The sequence below is a fragment of the Salvelinus sp. IW2-2015 genome, linkage group LG13 (genome assembly GCF_002910315.2).
Source record: "Salvelinus sp. IW2-2015 linkage group LG13, ASM291031v2, whole genome shotgun sequence".
Taxonomy (NCBI): Eukaryota; Metazoa; Chordata; class Actinopteri; order Salmoniformes; family Salmonidae; genus Salvelinus; species Salvelinus sp. IW2-2015.
The window spans coordinates 36,218,845-36,240,346 of NC_036853.1; the positions used below are offsets into that span (position 1 = coordinate 36,218,845).

At 44.6% G+C, this 21,502-nt stretch overlaps 1 protein-coding gene across 1 annotated transcript in view; it reads right to left on the reverse strand.

The window, feature by feature from the left end:
• The window catches only part of mast2 (microtubule associated serine/threonine kinase 2), a 271,656-nt gene that overhangs the window by 109,199 nt on the left and 140,955 nt on the right, over nt 1-21,502 (reverse strand). The window contains 1 exon segment of the mRNA XM_070446251.1: nt 16,953-16,984. Coding sequence (XP_070302352.1) covers nt 16,953-16,984 — 32 coding nt within the window.

Here is a 21,502-nt window from a genome sequence, read left to right on the forward strand (position 1 = left end):
TTATTCAGACCCTTTACTCGTACCTGTGGCAACGATTACAGCTTCGAGTCTTTTGGGTATGAAGCTAAAAGCTTGGCACACCTGTATTTTGGGAGTTTCTCCCATTCTTCTCTGCAGATCTCTCAAGCTCTGTCAGGTTGGATGGGGAGCGTTACTGTACAGCTATTTTCAGGTCTCTCCAGAGATGTTAGATCGGGTTCAAGTCCGGGCTCTTGCTTGGCCACTCACTTACATTCAGATTCCTGCATCGTCTTGGCTGTGTGCTTAGGGTCGTTGTCATAATCAAATCAAAGTATTTATATACCCCTCTTACATCAGCTGAAATATCAAAAGTGCTGTACAAGAACCCAGCCTAAAACCACAAACAGCAAGCAATGCAGGTGTAGAAGCACAGTGGCTAGGAAAAACTCCCTAGAAAGGCCAAAACCTAGGAAGAAAACTAGAGAGGAACCAGGCTATGAGGGGTGGCCAGTCTCTTCTGGCTGTGCCGGGTGGAGATTATAACAGAACATGGCCAAGATGTTCAAATGTTCATAAATGACCAGCATGGTCAAATAATAATAATCACAGTAGTTGTCGAGGGTGAACAAGTCAGCACCTCAGGAGTAAATGTCAGTTGTCTTTTCATAGCCGATCATTGAGAGTATCTCTACCGCTCCTGCTGTCTCCAAGAGTTGAAAACAGCAGGTCTGGGACAGGTAGCACGTCCGGTGACAGGTCAGGGTTCCATAGCCGCAAGGCAGAATAGTGAAACTGGAGCAGCAGCACGGCCAGGTGGACTGAGGACAGCAAGGAGTCATCATGCCAGGTAGTCCTGAGGTGGCTAGGGCTCAGGTCCTCCTCCGAGAGAGAGAGAATTAAGAGAGAGCATACTTAAGTTCACACAGGACACCGGATAAGACAGGAGAAATACTCCAGATATAACAGACTGACCCTAGCCCCCCGACACATAAACTACTGCAGCAAACATAAATACTGGAGGCCTGAGACAGGGAGGGTCAGGAGACAACTTGTGGCCCATCTGATGATTACCCCCGGACCAGGGCCAAACAGGCAGGGATATAACCCACACCACCTTCTGCCAAGCACAGCCCTCACACCACTAGAAGGGATATTTCAAACCACCAACTTACCATCCTGATTGAGACAAGGCCGAGTTATAGCCCACAAAGAGCTCCGCCACGGGCACAAACCAAAGGGGAGGTGAACCTTCGCCCGAGTCTGAGAGTCCTAGCGCTCTGGAGCAGGTTTTCATCAAGGATCTCTCTGTACTTTGCTCCATTCATCTTTCCCTCGATCCTCACTAGTCTCCCAGTCCCTGCCGCAGAAGAAAAACATCCACACAGCATGATGCTGCCACCACCATGCTTTACCGTAGGGATGGTGCAGATTTCCTCCAGACGTTGACGCTTGGCATTCAGGCCAAAGGAGTTAAATTTTGCTTTCATCAGACCCTTAGGTGCCTTTTTGGCAAACTCCAAGCGGGCTGTGATGTGCCTTTTATTACTGAAAAGTGGCTTTCTGTCTGGGCCACTCTTACCATTAAAGGCCTGATTGGTGGAGTGCTGCAAGGAGATGGAGTCCATTTGGAAGGTTCTCCCAATTCTCCACCAGAGGAACTTCTAGAGCTCTGTCATAGTGACCATCGGTTTATTGGTCACCTCCCTGACCAAAGACCCTTTTCCCCCATGCTGAGTTTGGCCGGCGCGTCCAGCTCTAGGGAAGAGGTCTGGTGTTCTTGGGGGACCTTCAATGCTGCAGCAGATATTTTGGTTTCCTTTTCCCGCATGGAATCTGTGGCCTTGACACAATCCTGTCCGGAAGCTCTACGGACAATTCCTTCAACCTCATGGCTTGGTTTTTGCTCTGACATGCACTGTCAACCTGTGGGACCTTATATAAGACAGGTTGCTTGTGTGCAATTTCCAAACCTGAGCCCTAGCCCTCAGGACTACCTGGCATGATGACTCCTTGCTGTCCTCAGTCCACCTGGCCGTGCTGCTGCTCCAGTTTCAACTATTCTGCCTGCGGCTATGGAACCCTGACCTGTTCACCGGACGTGCTACCTGTCCCAGACCTGCTGTTTTCAACTCTATGGAGACAGCAGGAGCGGTAGAGATACTCTCAATGATCGGCTATGAAAAGACAACTGACATTTACTCCTGAGGTGCTGACTTGTTACACCCTCGACAACTACTGTGATTATTATTATTTGACCATGCTGGTCATTTATGAACATTTGAACATCTTGGCCATGTTCTGTTATAATCTCCACCCGGCACAGCCAGAAGAGGACTGGCCACCCCTCATAGCCTGGTTCCTCTCTAGGTTTCTTCCTAGGTTTTGGCCTTTCTAGGGAGTTTTTCCTAGCCACTGTGCTTCTACACCTGCATTGCTTGCTGTTTGTGGTTTTAGGCTGGGTTTCTGTACAGCACTTTGATATTTCAGCTGATGTAAGAAGGGCTATATAAATACATTTGATTTGATATGACAACGACCCTAAGCACACAGCCAAGACGATGCAGGAATCTGAATGTAAGTGAGTGGCCAAGCAAGAGCCCGGACTTGAACCCGATCTAACATCTCTGGAGAGACCTGAAAATAGCTGTACAGTAACGCTCCCCATCCAACCTGACAGAGCTTGAGAGCATCTGCAGAGAAGAATGGGAGAAACTCCCAAAATACAGGTGTGCCAAGCTTTTAGCTTCATACCCAAGAAGACTCGAAGCTGTAATCGTTGCCACAGGTACTGAGTAAAGGGTCTGAATACTTATGTATTATTTTTTATATATTTTTATTAGCAAAACATTTCTTCAAACCTATTTTTGCTTTGTCATTATGGGTTATTGTGTGTAGATTGATGAGGACAAAAACAATTTAATACATTTTAGAATAAGGCTGTCACGTAACAAAATGTGGAARAAGTCAAGGGGTCTGAATACTTTCCAAAGGCACCGTATGCCTAAAGATAGCTGTAACATCAATACTTATGGGGTGAAGATGTAACATTCTGGCAAATGAATTCCGATATTTGTGAGGACGAGAAAGGTTACAGACAGATCATGCTTTCCATCCGATCCTGCAACCTCCACGGCATACAGGTAGGCCGTATCGAATCAAATCAAATGTTATTTTTCACATGCTTCGTAAACAACAGGTGTAAACTAACATTAAAATGCTTACCGGCCCTTCCCAACAATGAGTGAAATGAGTGAAAAAAATGAGAAATAATAGAACAAATTATAAAAAGAGAACTAAATACACAATGAGTAACGAATGATAACTTGGCCATATGCACCAGTACTGAGTCAATGTGCAGGGGTACAAGGTAATTGAGGTAGATATTTTTTTATTTTACCAGGCAAGTCAGTTAAGAACAAATTCTTATTTACAATGACGGCCTAGGAACACTGGGTTAACTGCCTTGTTCAGGGGCAGAACAACAGATTKTTACCTTGTCTGCTAGGGGATTCGATCTAGCAACCTTCCGGTTCCTAGTCCAACACTTTAACCGCTAGGCTACCTGCCACCTATATGTACATATAGGTATGGTTAAAGTGACTAGGCAACAGGATAGATAATAAACAGTAGCAGCAGCCTATGTGATGAGTCAAAAAGGGTCAATGCAGATACTGTGTGAGCTCCCCTACTTGCTACTTGTTACACTTTGAATGCTTAGCAAGACAGGAAATTGTCTAATTCACACACTTCTCAAGAGAACATCCCTGGTCATCCCTACTGCCTCTGATCTGGCGGACTCACTAAGCACATGCCTCGTTTGTAAATTATATCTTAGTGTTGGAGCGTGCTCATCTATCCGTAAATTTAAAAAACATGAAAATGAGGCTATCTGGCTGGCTTAATATAAGAACATTTTATTATTTATACTTTTACTTTGGTTACTTACTTTTTGCAATTACATTTACTTTTGATACTTAAGTATATTTAAAAGCAAATACTTTCAGACTTTTACTCAAGTWGTATTTTACTGGGTGACTTTCACTTTTACTTGAGTCATTTACTTTTACTCAAGTATGACAAGTGGGTACTTTTTCCACCACTGCCAATAGCTACCTGGACTAACTCATTTAGCAGTCTCATGGCTTAGGGGTAGAAGCTGATCAGGGTCCTGTTGGTTCCAGACTTGGTGCATCAGTACCGCTTGCAGTGCGGTAGCAGAGAGAACAGTCTATGACTTGGGTGGCTGGAGTCTTTGACAATTTTTAGGGCCTCCCTCTGACACCGACTGGCATAGAGCGCCTGGATGGCAGGGATCTCTGCCCTAGTAATGTACTGGGCCATATTCACTACCCTCTGTAGCRCCTTGAGGTTGGATGTCAAGCAGTTGYCGTACCAAGTGGCGATGCAGCCAATCAAGATGACTCACAATGGTGCAGCTGTAGAACTTTTTGAGGATCATGCCAAATCTTTTTAGCTTCCTGAGGAGGAAGAAGCGTTATCATGCCCTCTTCACAACTGTCTTGGAGTGTGTGGACMATGATAATTCCTTAGTGTTGTGGACACCGAGGAACTTGAAGCTCTTGATTCGCTCCACTACAGCCGTGTGTCGATGAGTATGGGGGGAGTACTCTTCCCTCCATTTCCTGTAGTCCACATCAGCTCCTTTGATCTACACAACACCGATTTATGTAATAATTTATGTAGTAATGGGTGATAAATTGGGACGTTTCACTACTGGTGAACACTACATATGTCCTACTTAAATCACTAAATAATTCTCCCTTAATGACTACTGTGTACCTACTGAGATTTTGGGTATCTACAACTTAAAACCTAYACAGTTCCTACAWGTTCACTATTGAATTACTACACAATGCCTACACATCACTGCTGTGTGTCTAATCGATCCCTATTGAATTACTAGTGCCATGCCATCTGTGTGTGTGTAGTGTTGTGTCACTACTGATCACAAGTGAATTGCCCCTGCTCCTTTTTCATTTCCTACGTAAACCSTTTTGAATTACTATTGAAAACATTCACTTCTGTTTGCCTACTCGAAATCACTATTGAMATCTTGTTGTTTGTGCACCAGTGGACTAGTGCACATTTTATTTCCTAAATGTTCTAACTGTATCTGTATCATCAAAGAAGAAATTATACGCTTATACAAACATTATTTTTTTTATTGTTAAATATACCTATTAAATATGTACACTTTTTTCTTAATCGCTTTGAGGCCTTGTCTTCATTCAGCTTTGACTTAACTATCTTCAGATCCTCTTTATAGTTGCAGCCACATTTCTCCACCACATAACCTTTCAGAAAATAAAGACAAGCAGAAGAGACAACCAATTATAAGCCGTTAATCTGCTTAACAGAGGTCACATAAGACAACAGAAAAACATTTGATAAACAATGTTAATCTCATAAACAATGGCCTCCAGTCTTCCTATGTTGAGAGTCTCCTTGGCAACAGGTTAAGAGGTAAGTAGAATGGGTAAGTATACCAATATGAATATATTGTACATTTGCATACAAACACACATACTTATTAGCAGGGTTGGGTAGGTTACTTTCTAAATGTAATCCGTTACAGTTACTAGTTACCTGTCCAAAATTGTAATTAGTTTTGTAATTTTTGGATTACCCAAACTCAGTAACATAATCTGATTACATTCCATTACTTTTAGATTACTTTCCCCTGAAGAGACATTAAAAAAATAMAAAAATGTATGTTACCAATTGAACAACATCTATTGCAGGATAAATCAATGTTAAAGTTTACACAGCTGGCCATACATGGATGCTAAATTTTATTTTATGGGTTGGTAATGTAGGCTTCTTCTAACCCATCACTTTCTACTACATATAATACTATGATTAAATTATATCTTTACATTAAAAACCAAAGTCTATTAGAATTCCAGTCATTCCAATAAATGTTATACACCTTTATCTTCAAGATTAGGACTTGGAAATATGGAAGTATAGATTAGCCAAATTGTTTTACCTGGGCATAACCCCAAAACAAAGGACTTATTAGCCAACCCTACTCTGTTGTTTATGATTTTGTTGTCATGGAGGACTGATTGGGCTCATTGTGATATTAGTGATATTTACATGTGAAAAATGTATGCCATATGCTGCATTTGCTTTTGGCCTATTGTTTACCTTTTTGTTGGTGACACTTTGATATCTTGATAATATACAGCTGTTTAAAGGCCAAATCCACAGATGAACCAATAACAAAATGGTCGCCCCACCTCTGTTTGAGTAAAAAGCTGAGGGATGGGCCTGGAGAAGTGTTACCACTCTCAGATTAATAGACAGAGTTATAGATGCAAGGACTGACCACCCATGCCTACCGGGGAACAGTGGGTTAACTGCCTTGTTCAGGGGCAGAACGACAGAGTTTTACCTTGTAAATTCGTTCCAGTATCCTTTCAGTTACTGGGCCAACACTCTAACCACCAGGCTACCTGCCGCCCCAACAATGACAACAATCTCTATGACAACGGATAACAGCTAAGACTGTTTTGGCTAGCAATCGTTTGTGTTAAAAAGTTATATAAAACCGCTAAACAATGACATGAAAGTAGTCATAAAACATACAGGAAAGTTAAACTTCTAGATGGTGTTAGCATAATAGCGATGACAGACAGGATGACAAAGGATGGAAGATGACTACATTCAGGATTGTCCTACAGCCAACTACTTCCTGTTTTGTCTGGCTATAGTGTTGTGATACTTATTTACAACCTACATCAAGTAGCAAAAATCTCTAACTGATTGCTATAGACCAGGTATTCCCAAACTGGGGTACGTGTACCCCAATGCTGTTGGGGGGTATGCCAAATACAAATGTGATTCACATTTAAAAAAAAATCTAATTCACATTTTCAAACAGTCCATTTATATACATAACGGGGCTATACATTTGGGTGAGKTTTTTTTGTTGCCTGAGTAGCCTTGTTTCACTGCCAAATATAAAATGAAACCCATCTAGTATTCAGTGAAATAACAACACAATGTCAAATACAGGTAGCCTAGTCAAATAGTTAACATCCAATCACATTAACCGTTACTCTCTCGCCGGAATTCCACTAACGGTCCGTATCTAGCCAAACATAGCTGCTGCTCATTCCGTTTGCTGGAAAAAGGATAAATGGTTTTAAAAAATGAGTTWAAAAAAATGAAGGGCTGCGTCCTTAGAGACACATACCAGCTATACTGGTAGTACTGCTACTACCAGCAGTACAACACCTGCACATGTCGACGACACAAGTTGTTCTGCTTCCACGAGCACATCCAATGCTAGCATCAGTAATTCTACATTTGTTGTTAGCCCAGCTAGCATGGACACTGACAGTTGTGAATCTGATGCAGCCGAAGAGCTACTGCCCCCTTACCCGGGAAAGCACCGAACAACAGACAGGGACGTTGGACCTAAGTCCTCCACAATAGTATGGGGCTTGCCTGTCCTAGCAACTCGGTASCTCACCATATAAGACGCTTCTAGACCCTTCTTATTAATGGTATCTGTTGCTTTTATACATGTCTTACTACTCGAAAGTCGTCTTAATTCTCGCTCAAAAAACTCCCGTGGCTTATCTTTCAAATTGGAATGTTTTGTTTCAACAATTACTGCTTCACATACAAGCCAGTGAATTCTATGCGTATACAGCTGGATGAGTCAACAGACGTAACAGGCCTAGCACAGCTCCTGGTATATGTTACGTTTATGGGGTGGTCCAGAAGACATCCTCTTCTGCAAACCACTGGAAACCTGGACAACAGGAGAGTATATTTTTAAAGTTACATCAAATGGACTGTACTGATGGCGCAGAAGCCATGACAGGGAGACATAGTGGAGTGGTAACGCGCGTGCAAGCAGTTGCTCCCGACGCCACTTGGGTACACTGCAGCATCCACCGAGAGGTCTCTTGCTGCCAAGGGGATGCCTGATAGCTTGAAAGACATTTTGGACTCTACAGTGAAAATGGTTAACTTCGTTAAAGCAAGGCCCCTGAACTCTAGTGCATTTTCTGCATTATGCAATGATATGGGCAGCGATATTTTACAACATACAGAAGTGCGTTGGTTATCAAGGGGCAAAGTATTGACACGTTTTTTTTTTTTTTAATTGAGAGACAAGCTTAAAGTTTTTTTACTGACCATAGTTTTCACTTGTATGACCGCTTGCATGATGACGAGTTTCTCACACGACTGGCCTATCTGGGTGATGTTTTTTCTCGCCTGAATGATCTGAATCTAGGATTACAGCGACTCTCCGCAACTATATTCAATGTGCGGGGGAAAAAAAATTCAGGCTATGATTAAGAAGTTGGAGCTCTTCTCTGTCTGCATTAACAAGGACAACACACAGGTCTTTCCATCATTGTATGATTTTTTTGTGTGCAAATGAACTCAAGCTTACGGACAGTGTCACATGTGATATAGCGAAGCACCTGAGTGAGCTGGGTGCGCAATTACGCAGGTACTTTCCCGAAACGGATGACGCAAACAACTGGATTCGTTATTCCTTTCATGCCCTGCCTCCAGTCCACTTACCGATATTTCAACAAGCGGTTCTGTATTGGCAAATCGTGCTGTTAAGACACTGATGCCCTTTGCAACCACGTACCTATGTGAGAGTGGATTCTCGGCCCTCACTAGCATGAAAACTAAATACAGGCTCAGACTGTGTGTGGAAAATGATTTAAGACTGAGACTCTCTCCAATACAACCCAACATTGCAGAGTTATGTGCATCCTTTCAAGCACACCCTTCTCATTAACCTGTGGTAAGTTATTCACAATTTTCGATTAACAAATAAAGTTTTATATGTCAGATGGTTAAATAAAGAGCAAAATGATTGATTATTATTACATTATTATTTGTGCCCTGGTCCTATAAGAGCTCTTTGTCACTTCCCATGAGTCGGGTTGTGACAAAAAACTCACACTCATTCTTATGTTTAATAAATGTATTGTATAGTGTGTGTGTGTGTGGCAGGCTTACAATGATGGCAAAAAACACAATTTGAGAGTGTGCTGACCCTGGTGCTAGAGGGGGTACGCAGCTGGAGGTTGAAGGGGTACGGGACCATAAAAAGTTTGGGAACCACTGCTATAGACAAGCCTGTGCAGTAAAGCTGTAGTGTTTTGACTACTTATTTACTTCCAACATCATCGGCAGGTAGCCTAGTGGTTAGAGCGTTGGACTAGCAACCAGAAGGTTGTCCCCGAGCTGACAAGGTAAAAATCGGTCGTTCTGCCCCTGAACAAGGCAGTTAACCCACTGTTCCTAGGCCGTCATTGAAAATAAGAATTTGTTCTTAACTGACTTGCCTAGTTAAATAAGTAAAAATCTCGACTTACTACTGAAACAGTACTGTTTTCCTACTGAACTACTACTTGAGTAGTGCATAAACTACACATTCACTACACGTCACTACTGCACAAATAGGTTTTGTGTAGTGATTCAGTAGTACAACTAACCTGACTCTGCTTTACAAACACACACATGTTTACTGTACCTAGTCTGAACACACATACTCAAGGTCTAAACACACAGAATGTGATGCCTTTTATGAGAGGGYCTTTAACATTAGAGTGCTATTAGCTAGTTTCTTGTTTGGTATTAGTACACTCTCTGTCTCCCTCTCACACTCCTCAACAGACACATGTACACACATGCCTTAAAGGACAATTCTACCACTTTCTAACTAATTATTATGCACTACTTAAGAATTGATTCACATTTTGATGTTTTATTGTTTTTGTTAGTCATACTGCACGATTCCTTGTTTTTGTCAATTTGAAGCTTCTGTATTGCCCAAGTCTACAGCATACGATGATTCCCAGGGTGCATTTCATCTCCCTAGCTGGTTATCAAGCCCAGACGAAGCTTAGTCTAAATATATTGCTATGTCACAAGTTATGAGTGTATTTCACATGACTTTTGGGTTGTAAATATATTGTAATGCTTGCATGAATGTCATGCTGAATATATGTTMATGTCCTTGTCACCAATCAACTGCAAWACACTTAAAAATAATTCAAATTTCGATGCTAACTACCTACGCAAACCATAACACAGAGTTACTGTATCTAGTTAGCATGCTAGCTAGCCCAACTGCTACATCTAAAATAATAGTGTYTCAACAATAACAACTACGTTTCATCTTGGTGACTGTCTTAAACAACAGTCCAAACAACATGTAGGCTGTTAGAAGAACACAACATGTATTATGACATTTTACAAGCAAATCATTACGGAATTCTAGTCTCTCAGCCTGTACCTTTGGTGCTAAAGTTAGTCATGCTAGCTAGCCAAGTATATAAACCTGCTAAATCTGAAATAAAGTGTTTTCAACGATAACAGACAAATACAGCATCAGCGACTRTCCAAGCAACCATCGAACAACACTGGAGGCCTTTTGGAGCTAATAAAAAGTATGAAGTTTACAAGTAATTACATAGGAAAATATAGGCTATTTGGAAAGGGYACAATGGCKGCCRGAGCTGCAACTTCGGTGGGTGATGGAATCATGGGAGTTTGAGCCTTGAACACCAGCAAATTATTGTAGTAAGCTGACTAGAAATATAATTCTATAGGTTTTGAGCATATATTTAAAATATTTACAGATGTTATTAGACAAAGACAAACAGAACAACATATAGCAAGGAGTTATATAGATAATTGAAAATGACTGCCCGTAATTTCTTGTATTAGTCATCTCTGGGATCCTACTTGAAGACGTCACAGAGAAGCAAGTTCCGGTTTAGCTCATCACTAAACAGTCAATAGACATGAAATCATACAATTACACTAAAACTGTGTAACATATCACTAAATACTTAATAATAACAAACCAAATGTTAAAAGCGGCGGAGTTGTCCTTTAAGGGAACTGTTACTCTCGGAGTTAAGGGACCAGGTCATAAACACATGTCAGTAGTACCCATACTAACACCAGTTGACACACAGACCCAGCCAGTCTTACCTCCAGAGGAAGGGGTTTCCCACCTGGTGGACAGTGGCTGACAGTGGGCCCTCTGGGTGGGCAGAGGTGGAGTAGAGGAGGAGGGAGGGCTGGGAGGAGGAGGTGTGGAAGGAGGGAGGGAGTGAGGTGGGAGAGAGCAGGTGCTGCAGGAGGCTGCTGTTGCCATGGCAGCGGTGCTGAGCTGCCGGCCAGATTCTACAGTTCACCACGGACGGGCAGATGGGAGGAAGGAGGGAATGGAGGGGAAGAATAGAGGGAAGGTGAGAGTACTGTCTGATAAACAACAGTGGAGTTTAAAATCGCCACACAATCATCACCAACACTAACTATTKTACTACTAGTAACTAGCCTAACTTCAATCCGTACAAGCTTTGATAAAGAAAGCAAAAGCTTGGCTGTGTACTCAGGCAGTGGATCCCTCAGCCTTCTGCTCTGAGGCTGGTACAGACTGGGCGTTAACACTTGGAAAGGCAGGGCTGTTGGCAGGCTGGGTAGAGAGGAGCCATATGGGACTAGTCTAAACAGGTCTGGACCCCCTGGCGAGTGACCAGAATGTGTGAGAATATAACCCTGGCAGCAGCCTGCTGTGTGTGTGTGACTGTGTGTGCGTGWATGACTGGGCAGTGACCTGGTATTCAAATTACCCCCCCACCTCTGCAAATGAAGGATTTCCCTCTCCTCTAATCTCTCCTCCTGACCTCCCCCCTTTCTTTTCCTCCTCACTTTACCTCCACCTCTCCTCCAGTTCTTCTGTTCTGCCTGAGTGCTGATCTGTGTTTCTGTGGCGGTGTGTGTGCACTGTATGTGTCGGAGGGGGTGTAAACTGACGCTGCCGGGCCCATCGCTCTACTTTCAGAACTACAGCTCCACAACAAAWAGGGGGAAAGACTCACACACATACAGCAGGGTCAGTTAACCCTTTGTGGCAGTGTGTGTGTGAGTGTGTCTTACTGCATGCGCAGGTCGGGAGCTCCTGGCCTCTCCTTCCTCCTCTTCATCATGTTTCCAATGGCAATGGTAAAGCAAGGGGTGGGCTCAGGGTGAAAGTCAGTGTTGCTCCAGTGGACTCTGCCACCTGTCCATYAAAGCCATGCTGGCCAATGAACTTCCTCTCAAAACAACACTACAAAACAGACACAGCCCTCACTAMCCAGTCCTTCATCACACACAATGAGTATATGTAACTGTGTGTGTGTGTATGTGTGTGTGTGCAGGCACACTTGTGTGTAATTGTGTGTAACACAATCCAAAATCAAGCTGTCAATCTTAAGAGGCCATGGGGTGCAGACTGTGCAGTACACAGACAGGTACAGTGCATTCGGAAAGCATTCAGACCCCTTGACTTCTTCCACATCTCGTTACGTTACAGCCTTGTTCTAAAATGAATTCAATCATTTTTACCCCCTCATCAATCTACACACAACACCCCATAATGACACAGCAAAAACGGAATTGTATAATTTTTTTCAGAAGAAATGTAACTAAAACTGATATATGACATTTACATAAGTATTCAGACCCTTTAYTCAGTACTTTGTTGAAGCACCTTCGGCCGCGATTACAGCTTCGAGTCTTCTTGAGTATGACACCACAAGCTTGGCACACTTGTATTTGGGGAGTTTCTCCCATTCTTCTCTGCAGATCCTCTCAAGCTCTCAGGTTGGACGGGGAGCGTCGTTCCACAGCTATTTTCAGGTTTCTTCAGAGRTGATCGATCGGGTTCAAGTYYGGGCTCTGGCTGGCCCACTMAAGGACATTCAGAGACTTGTCTCGAAGCCACTCCTGCGTTGTCTGTGTGCTTAGGGTCGTTGTCCTTTTAGAAGGTGAACATTCACCCCAGTCTGAGGTCCTGAGTGCTCTGGACGCAGGTTTTCATCAAGGATCTCTCTGTACTTCTTCATTCCTCTTTCCTCTGATCCTGACTAGTCTCCCAGTCCATGTCACTGAAAACCATCCCCACAGCATGATGCTGCCACCACCATGCTTACACGTAGGGATGGTGCCAGGTTTCCTCCAGACGTGAGCTTTGGCATTCTAGGCAAAGAGTTAATCTTTGACTCATCAGACCAGAGAATCTTGTTCTCCTGGTCTGAGTCCGTTAGGTACCTTTTGGCCATCTCCAAGCAGACTTTCATGTGCCTTTTACTGAGGAGTGGCTTCTGTCTGGACACTCTACCATAAAGGCCTATTGGGAGGTGATGCAGAGATGGTTGTCCTTCTGGAGGTTCTCCCACCTCCACAGATAAACTCTGGAGCTCTGTCAGAGTGACCATCGGGTTCTTGTCACCTTCCTGACCAAGGCCCTTCTCCCTCGACAGCTCAGTTTGGCCGGGTGGCCAGCTCTAGGAAGAGTCTTGGTGGTTCCAAACTTCTTCCATTTAAGAATGATGGAGGCACTGTGTTCTTGGGGTCCATTAATGCTGCAGAAATGTTGTGGTACCCTTCCTCAGATCTGTGTGCCTTGACACAATCCTGTCTCGTAGCTCTACAGACAATTCATTAGACCTCATGGCTTGGTTTTTGCTCTGACATGCACTGTCAACTGTGGGAACTTATATAGACAGGTGTGTGCCTTTTCCAAACCATGTTCAATCAATAATTTACCACAGGTGGACTCCAATGCAAGTTGTAGAAAACATCTCAGTATGACAAAGGAAATAGGATGCACCTGAGCTCAATTTTGAGTCTCAAAGCAAAGGGTGTGAATAGTTTATGGAAATACTTATTTTATAATAAAAAAAAAGTAATCTATTTTCGCTTTGTCCATTATGGGTATTGTTGTGTTGATTGATGAGGGAAAATATTTAATCAATTCTATAGAATAAGGCTGTAACGTGTGGAAAAAAGTAAAGGGTCTGAATATTTTCCGAACACACTGTATGTCAGGTATCTAGGCTACAGTGTTCTCAGTGCTCTGTACTGACGACAGAGCAGGGCTCATAACAGCTTATTGACTGCTGCTGAGTCACACACACTAACACATAGGCATATCCATCTCTAACAACACACACACTATCTGTCTCTCCCTGATCCAGCTATAATAAATAAAACTATCAGAAACACTCTCCAAGCAATCCGTCTTCTAAACACACACACACACACACACACACGCACACACACAACACACACACACACACACAGACGAGGTCAGGTAAATAGGTCAGCATTGGTTTGAATAGCCTCACATAAATCCTCCGCTGGCAGTATCCCCAAGCTAAGAGCCCCGATCCTGGGGATGGCTTGTCAGTTTGTCCTCTGGTTCATAGCAGTGTCCTGGAGATTTTGACTGGCGCTCTGTGACTGTCAAACAGTAGTGTCCAAAATGAGAGTTTGACCCTGGTCACTGCTTTCTTCAGCAGAGAGAGAGAGAGAGAGAGAGAGAGCGAGAGAGAGAGAGGAGAGAGAGAGAGAGAGAGAGAGAGAGAGAGAGAGAGAGAGAGAGAGAGAGAGAGAGAGAGAGAGAGCGAGAGAGAGAGAGAGAGAGAGAGAGAGAGAGAGAGAGACAGAGAGAGAGAAGGAGAGAGAGAGAGAGAGAGAGAGAGGAGAGAGAGAGAAGAGAGAGAGAGAGAGAGAGAGACGAGAGAGAAGAGGAGAGAGAAGAGAGAGAGAGAGAGAGAGAGAGAGGATGAGAGGAGAGAGAGAGAGAGAGAGAGAGAAAGAGAGAGAGAGAGAGAGAGAGAGAGAGAGAGAGAGAGAGAGAGAGAGAGAGAGAAAGAAGATGAGAGAGAGAGAGAGAGAGAGAGAGAGAGAGGAGAGAGAGAAGAGAGAGACGAAGAGATGAGAGAGAGAGAGAGAGAGAGAGAGAGAGAGAGAGAGAGAGAGAGAGAGAGAGAGAGAGAGAGAGAGAGAGAGAAGAGAATACAGCTTGAGCTACGGTCACTCTCACACACACACTGGAGTTGCCTGAGCGGTTAGAGTACAGACAGAGAGAGAAAGCTCCAGAACACACTGAACACAAGCACTAAACACGCCCAGCAGGCCAGAACAGAGCATCTCGTGTATATCCACAAGACCCCTGTGGGAGGTGGGCAGCTGTCGCCCCTGCCTTATTTGGCTAGCTTAGCCCCCACCTCCTTCCTCCACCCTCATCCCCTGTTCTCTCCTATCCCCAACTCTCTGTTCGGGGAGTCAGAGGGACACAGGTGTCCCTGGTTAGGGAGGCCTGCTACGTAGGGGTAAGTTTCACATGCAGTTCAGCATGCCTGGTCAGGGCCAGGGACAATGGGTCTGGATCAAAGAGGCTACAGTAGGGGCTATGGTTATTGCTAGCATAGCGCTGGAGCATCACTAAACTAATCCAGCCTGATTAGTGGACTGACGTATGACCACTGTCTACAGGATATGAGACTGTCGATTGTGTGTGTGTGTGTGTGTGTGGTGTGTGTGTGTGTGTGTGTGTGTGGTGTGTGTGTGTGTGTGTGTGTGTGTGTTGTGTGTGTGGTGTTGTGTGTGGTGTGTGGTGTGTGTGTGCGAGGAGCGAGGCCGGCATGAGAGCAAGAGGACATGAGAGCAAGAGGACATGAGGGAAGTAAAACTATATATTTTACATTTCCCATCACTGCTGCTGTAGCAGGGGCCTGGACTCTACAAGGTGTCGAAATYRTTCCACAGGGATGCTGGCCCATGTTGGCTACAATGCTTCCCACAGTTGGGTCAAGTTGGCGGGATGTCCTTTGGGTGGTGGACCATTCTTGATACACATGGGAGGCCCAAACACTGGCCCAAAAGCTGCCTGGAATCTCCTAGCTCTGTTCTGCTGTGCTCGCCGGCCAAGTGAACGCTCTCTCACAAGTCAGGCCTGTCTTCAAAGACACTGTGGGAAATAAGAGATAAAATATACAACTTTTGTGTTGTGGGTTACTTTTCAGAGCGGAGCCGGTGACTGGCTGGTACAGAATTATATATAGGCCAGCAGCATCCACTGTGGAYGCTAAGCTGTTACAGAGAGAGGRTGAGACTGTAGAGCTACAGGCCTGTTCTGCCCATCCCAATGAGCTCCCACGTTTACCCTTCAGACCTCACTGTACTGTTCTCTTTCTTGACAAGGCAGTTAGTTGTATTTTGTGGTCAAGGTGGGATTTGACAACTTTGACGGAATTGCAAAAGCATCTTTCGCTACGTCCACTTTCAAATGGCAAAGCTTTTACTTTTAACGGTCACCGTTAAACTGGATACCTCTTCTCTCATAGACMTGTTGAGATGTGCCTTTACCATATGACGTATGGGGATACAGGATTCTGACAATGGGGATATGGAAATACATTGAATCCCCATTGGGATGTGCTGTGTGTCCATGGAGACAAAGAGACAGGAAGTGTATTATACCCTGTGGAATTAACACGCCCGCCCGCTCCGTAACATGCTATATCACATGCTGCCGTCATGTCTGCATAATGCCATGAGGTTGTCCAGGGTTTGACAGAGCTTGACAGTCTGTGATATGACCGAGAAAAAGAGCCTCTGGAGCCCAGTGTAGATCTGAGAGAGCACGGACTGGCTACAGCAGTCCCCTGTTCCTCCTCTCTCTATCCAGACTTCCCTCTATCACATTTTATTTTAGACTCATCATCTTTCTTTCAGCAGATACCTCTCTCTCCCTCACTCATCTTAGCGACAGAGATCTAGAGAGCCCAACCAATGGCGCTTTCAGTGTAGCCTTTACTAATCCTAAATAAAAACCACGTTTGGATGGAGGACCAGGCCCAAGTATCTGGCCCAACCCTGAACCGTCAAATCGTCCTCAGCACAGAAAGAGTCTCACAGAAAGAGTCAACTTTCTCCTTCCCACTGCTCTTCAAGGCTGTGTTACACCGTCACAGAACACACAATGGGAGTCCTTGCAGGATTCGACAGCGCCCGGTTCATGTGCAACTCTCCATAGAGGCGTTCCTGTTTACAGACGGACAGAGAGAAAGACGCCTCTGCCCTTGGCAAGGCTGGAGAAATGAATCAAGAATAGAGATGGAATGGCTATGGGTACTTACAAACTCCCCCTCCTCGGAAGACTGAGCTCCTTCTGCAAGAGAGAGAGAGAGAGAGAGAGAGAGAGAGAGAAGGACATGTCAGTGTACTCCTCATTTAGACACATGGAGATATACAGTGTTAAAGTTGTTTGTTATTTGGGATGTAAACGAAATCCCATGTTGCTTGACGTCCAGAGAGAAAGCGTGTGTAAAACCCTGAAAATTCCACTAGGTGGCACTGTGTCACCATCTGAATGTGTTGAGTAGCAAAGCAAATAGCAATGTCTTCCTTACAGCGGTAGCACAGCACAGCATTCAGCTGATCCATGGTTTATGTTTCAATGGCAATGACCGGTATTCACAGCTTGCACTGTATTCAGTGTAAAGACACAATCTAGAGGCAGGCTATTTCCCATCGTTAAGGTAGTTCGAAATCCCCTTGACCTGAGTGTTAAACGCACCTGCAGTTCTCAAGGGAGTAACAATAGCATGGGCCAAGTCGGAGAAACCACTCTCTGCTGAGAGGACAATGTTTCTGTAGCTATAATTTCAGGTTTGTGTTGATATGAAATAGATATGAACATGATCACAGTGGTGTCTACTGGGTGGGTGAGTGTGAGAGCTCTCTATGTGAGAACAGAACACTAACACCTACCCAACAGCGTGTGTTATCTGGACCACTGACACTGTTTACCATCACCAACACACTCGCGATAGGCTGTGTGTGTGTGAGTGTGAGTCAGTGTTTTGAATCAGATAGCCACTAGACAGACAGACACACAGAGATAAACACACAAGAGTGGGCTTGCTCTAACAGGCTCCGAACCCGACAGGATACGTGTGCCTCGGGGTGAAGTGTGTCGTAACCCCAGGTCAAAATGTTCACAGCAACAGCTGCTTTGGTCTCAATAACAAATAATGTGTGCTCACGCAAAGTACCAAGACAGAGCTATCAGAAACCTGGCTGAAAGACAGACAAGAGAGAGAGAGAGAGAGAGAGAGAGAGAGAGAGAGAGAGAGAGAGAGAGAGAGAGAGAGAGAGAGAGAGAGAGAGAGAGAGAGAGAGAGAGAGAGAGAGAGAGAGAGAGAGAGAGAGAGAGAGAGAGAGAGAGAGCATAACTGAAGGAGAAAAGGACCTTGTCAGACAGAGGGAGAGAAAGAGACTGAAAGACAGATCGATGAAGGGAGCATGTACAGCAGGCATCTGCTGCTCCACATTGCCGACCGCGGTGTATCTTTCAAGCCCACTGCCTGTTTCGCTCCCTCCCGGTCTCTCTGCTTGATAGTTGAATATTAACACAGACAGTTTCAGAGTGCACACTTAGCCGCAGAACCCTACTTTTTAATTAGTGACAGGAGCACTTCTGCATAGATACAGTCTGTCTGCTTGCTGGCTGACGTCGTTCTCAACCTCACTCTCCATCCCTCTCTCTGACTCTGACTCAGGATGGCTGTCTCCACATCACTGTCAGACGAGCAGTAGCTCTCTCTCTCTCTCTATCTCGCTCTCTCTCGCTCTCTCGTTCACCCTCTCTCTCWAGTGCCTATTATTATTGTTAATTATTAGTGAGCTAATGGAGATATGGACTTTAAAGAGAGGACAGTACGTGGGAGAAAAAAATATATGTGTGTGTGTCTCTACGCTGTGTGTAGTGTGTAGTGTTGTGTAGTGTGTAGTGTGAGTAAGTCTCTGAGTCAGCAGCACTCTGTGTGTTCTAGATAAACAACAACATAGCTCTCAGGACTAAACAGCCTGATTCCATTAGAGGCCCAGAACACAGGACTAATGTCATTGACAGTGTGTGTCTGTGTGCTGCAGGGCCCCGTAGCACGGGGCCGGGAGGCCTCAACTCAATTTGCCTCCCTACAGATGCTGTTCAGAGCTCAGCTAGAGAGCTCTGCAGGCTGCCTGATGTATAGATMTTATCAGGGGACTGGGGGGGGATAGTACCCAGACTCATGGAGGGGGAGAGATGGTGATGGTGGGGTAAAGCCAGGCAACACCGTAACATAGAGACAAAACAGGATAGGAGACTGCCATTAATACAGTCTTATCAAACAATCTGAAACAAGGGAAGATGTTATCAAAGGGGTGAGGGGCTGAAGCCTGGCGGAGGGAGAGAGGGAGGAGCAGGGAGGGGAGAGAGGAAAGGGAGAAGAGAAAGGGGGTACGTTCTGCCAACCAGCCACCCACGCATAGCCCTGTAACGTGAAAGGATTGCTCTCAGCATCTCTGGCTCTGGCCAACCTGATTGGCATTAGGGCTGCCGCTGTGTGTGAGGTGTGTTGGTGTGGTGGGTGTGTGTGTGTGTGTGTGTGTGTGTGTTGTGTGTGTGTGTGTGGTATGTGTGTGTGTGTGTGTGTGTGTGTGTGTGTGTGTGTGTGTGTGTGTGTGTGTGTGTGTGTGTGTGTGTGTGTGTGTGTGTGTGTGTGGCTGAGCTGCCCCACATCCTTGAGTGGGGATGTTCACCTCCTCCCCAACCCCCCCGAGACAAAATATTCAAATCTCCATGACACACACATGCACAAGCACACACACACATACAACACATACACACACACACACATACAACACATACACACACACACACATACAACACATACACACACACGCCTCAGCTGGTCATGTAATATCTCAAAGGCAGGGTGATGATGAAATTAGCTGGATTGACAGTTGGATGGCAACCGCCACACACAAAAACGAAAGTAATCTCCTCGATGGAACACAAGCATCAATTACTCCTCGAGGTCCAACCAACATGACAGCAAGAGAGAGGAGGGAAATGTGATTTATATTTATTATGGATCCCCATTAGCCCAAACACATTAAGGCACATTAAGGCACAAGCAAAACAGTACATCACATAACATCATTAGACCACTAAATATATAATACCACTATACAACAACACACAAATGAATGTGTGTAGAGTGCGTGTGTTAGCGTGTGTGTAAAAATTCAATCAAATCTTATTTGTCACGTGCGCGCCGAATACAACAGGTGTAGACCTTACCGTGAAATGCTTACTTACAAGCCCTTAACCAACAACGCACTTCAAGAAATAGAGTAAAAAAATATTGACTAAATATTTTTTTTATAAAAGTAACACAATAAAATAACAATAATGAGGCTATATACAGGGGGTACTGGTACCGAGTCAATGTGCGGGGGTACAGGTTAGTCGAGGTAAATCTTGAAGCGTAAGTATGCAAGTGTGTGTCTGCCTATGTGTGTGTCTCTTCACAGTCCATGTTGTTCCATAATGCTGGGTGTACACTACACGACTTTCAAAATCCTAACATTGCTGAGACTCACATTAAACGACCGTCTTCCTGTAGTTTTTTGTCTTGCCAACGTAGTGGTGCGCACACTAAATGATGTGGCACAGACGGAGTTCAACACACTACAAGATTCTTTCACTTGGTTGTGAGGTTCCTCGAAGCCATGCCGTCTCGCAAAAAAAAACGATGAAGTGATGATGTCACGAGATTGTTAACGTAGCTAGAACGAGCTGTGGCTCAAAGCAGCCTCATGAAAGTTTTCAGTGAAATATTGATGCTTGCCATACAGAGCTGTAACGATTCGACACTTTGGCTTTGGTTAATGGCAAGTACAAACGCATACAAGTGGTCATCGCTGCTGCTCGAGAGTCTACACATTGTGGGTGATGCGAAACAACATMATCTCCTGACTGGCTTCTTCTCTGGCGAGCTCTCATTGGCGTTTGCTGATCACCGTTCTCAAAACGTGCTCGTTGCACCTCGCACACAGCAAGAGCATTGCAGATTTTGAGCCGATAAAGTCAAACTTGTTTGAAAATATCGGGACCTCTGGGACTACTCAAAGACAGGATCGGTAGCCCTCAGATCACGTCTCTGACCCGCTCACATTAAACGGGCGTCGGCGACGGCCGTGAGCCCCAAGTAGGCAACGACATGGGAATTTTGTCTCCGATCTCGAAAGCCAAAATCGTGTTGTGCACATCCGGCTTTAGTAGTTTTATTAATTTTAATGCTTGCATGAGTTACTTGATGTGGAGAGGAGTTCCATGTAGTCATGGCTCTGTGCATTACTGTGCGTTTCCCGGAGTCTATTCTGGACTTGGGGACTGTGAAGAGACCCCCGGCGGCATGTCTTGTGGGGGACGCATGGGTGTCCGAGCTGTGTGTTAGTCGTTTGAACAGACAGCCGGGGGCTTTCAACATGCCAATACCTCTCACAAAGACAAGTAGTGATGCAATCAATCTCTCCTCTACTTTTGAGAGATTGACATGCGTGTAATTGATGCTAGCTCTCTGTGTACATTTAAGGGCCAGCCGTGCTGCTTTGTTCTGGGCCAACTGTCATTTGCCTATGTCCTCTTTGTGCCACTTGACCATATGACTGGACAGTAGTCCAGGTGCAACAAAACTAGGGCCTGTATGACTTGTTTTGTTGATTGCGATGTCAAGAAAGCAGAGCCCGCGCTTTATTACGGACATACCTCTCCCCATCTTAGCTACCGTTGCATCAATGTTTTGATCATAACAGTTTACAATCCAGGGTTACACCAAGCAGTTTAGTTTCGACT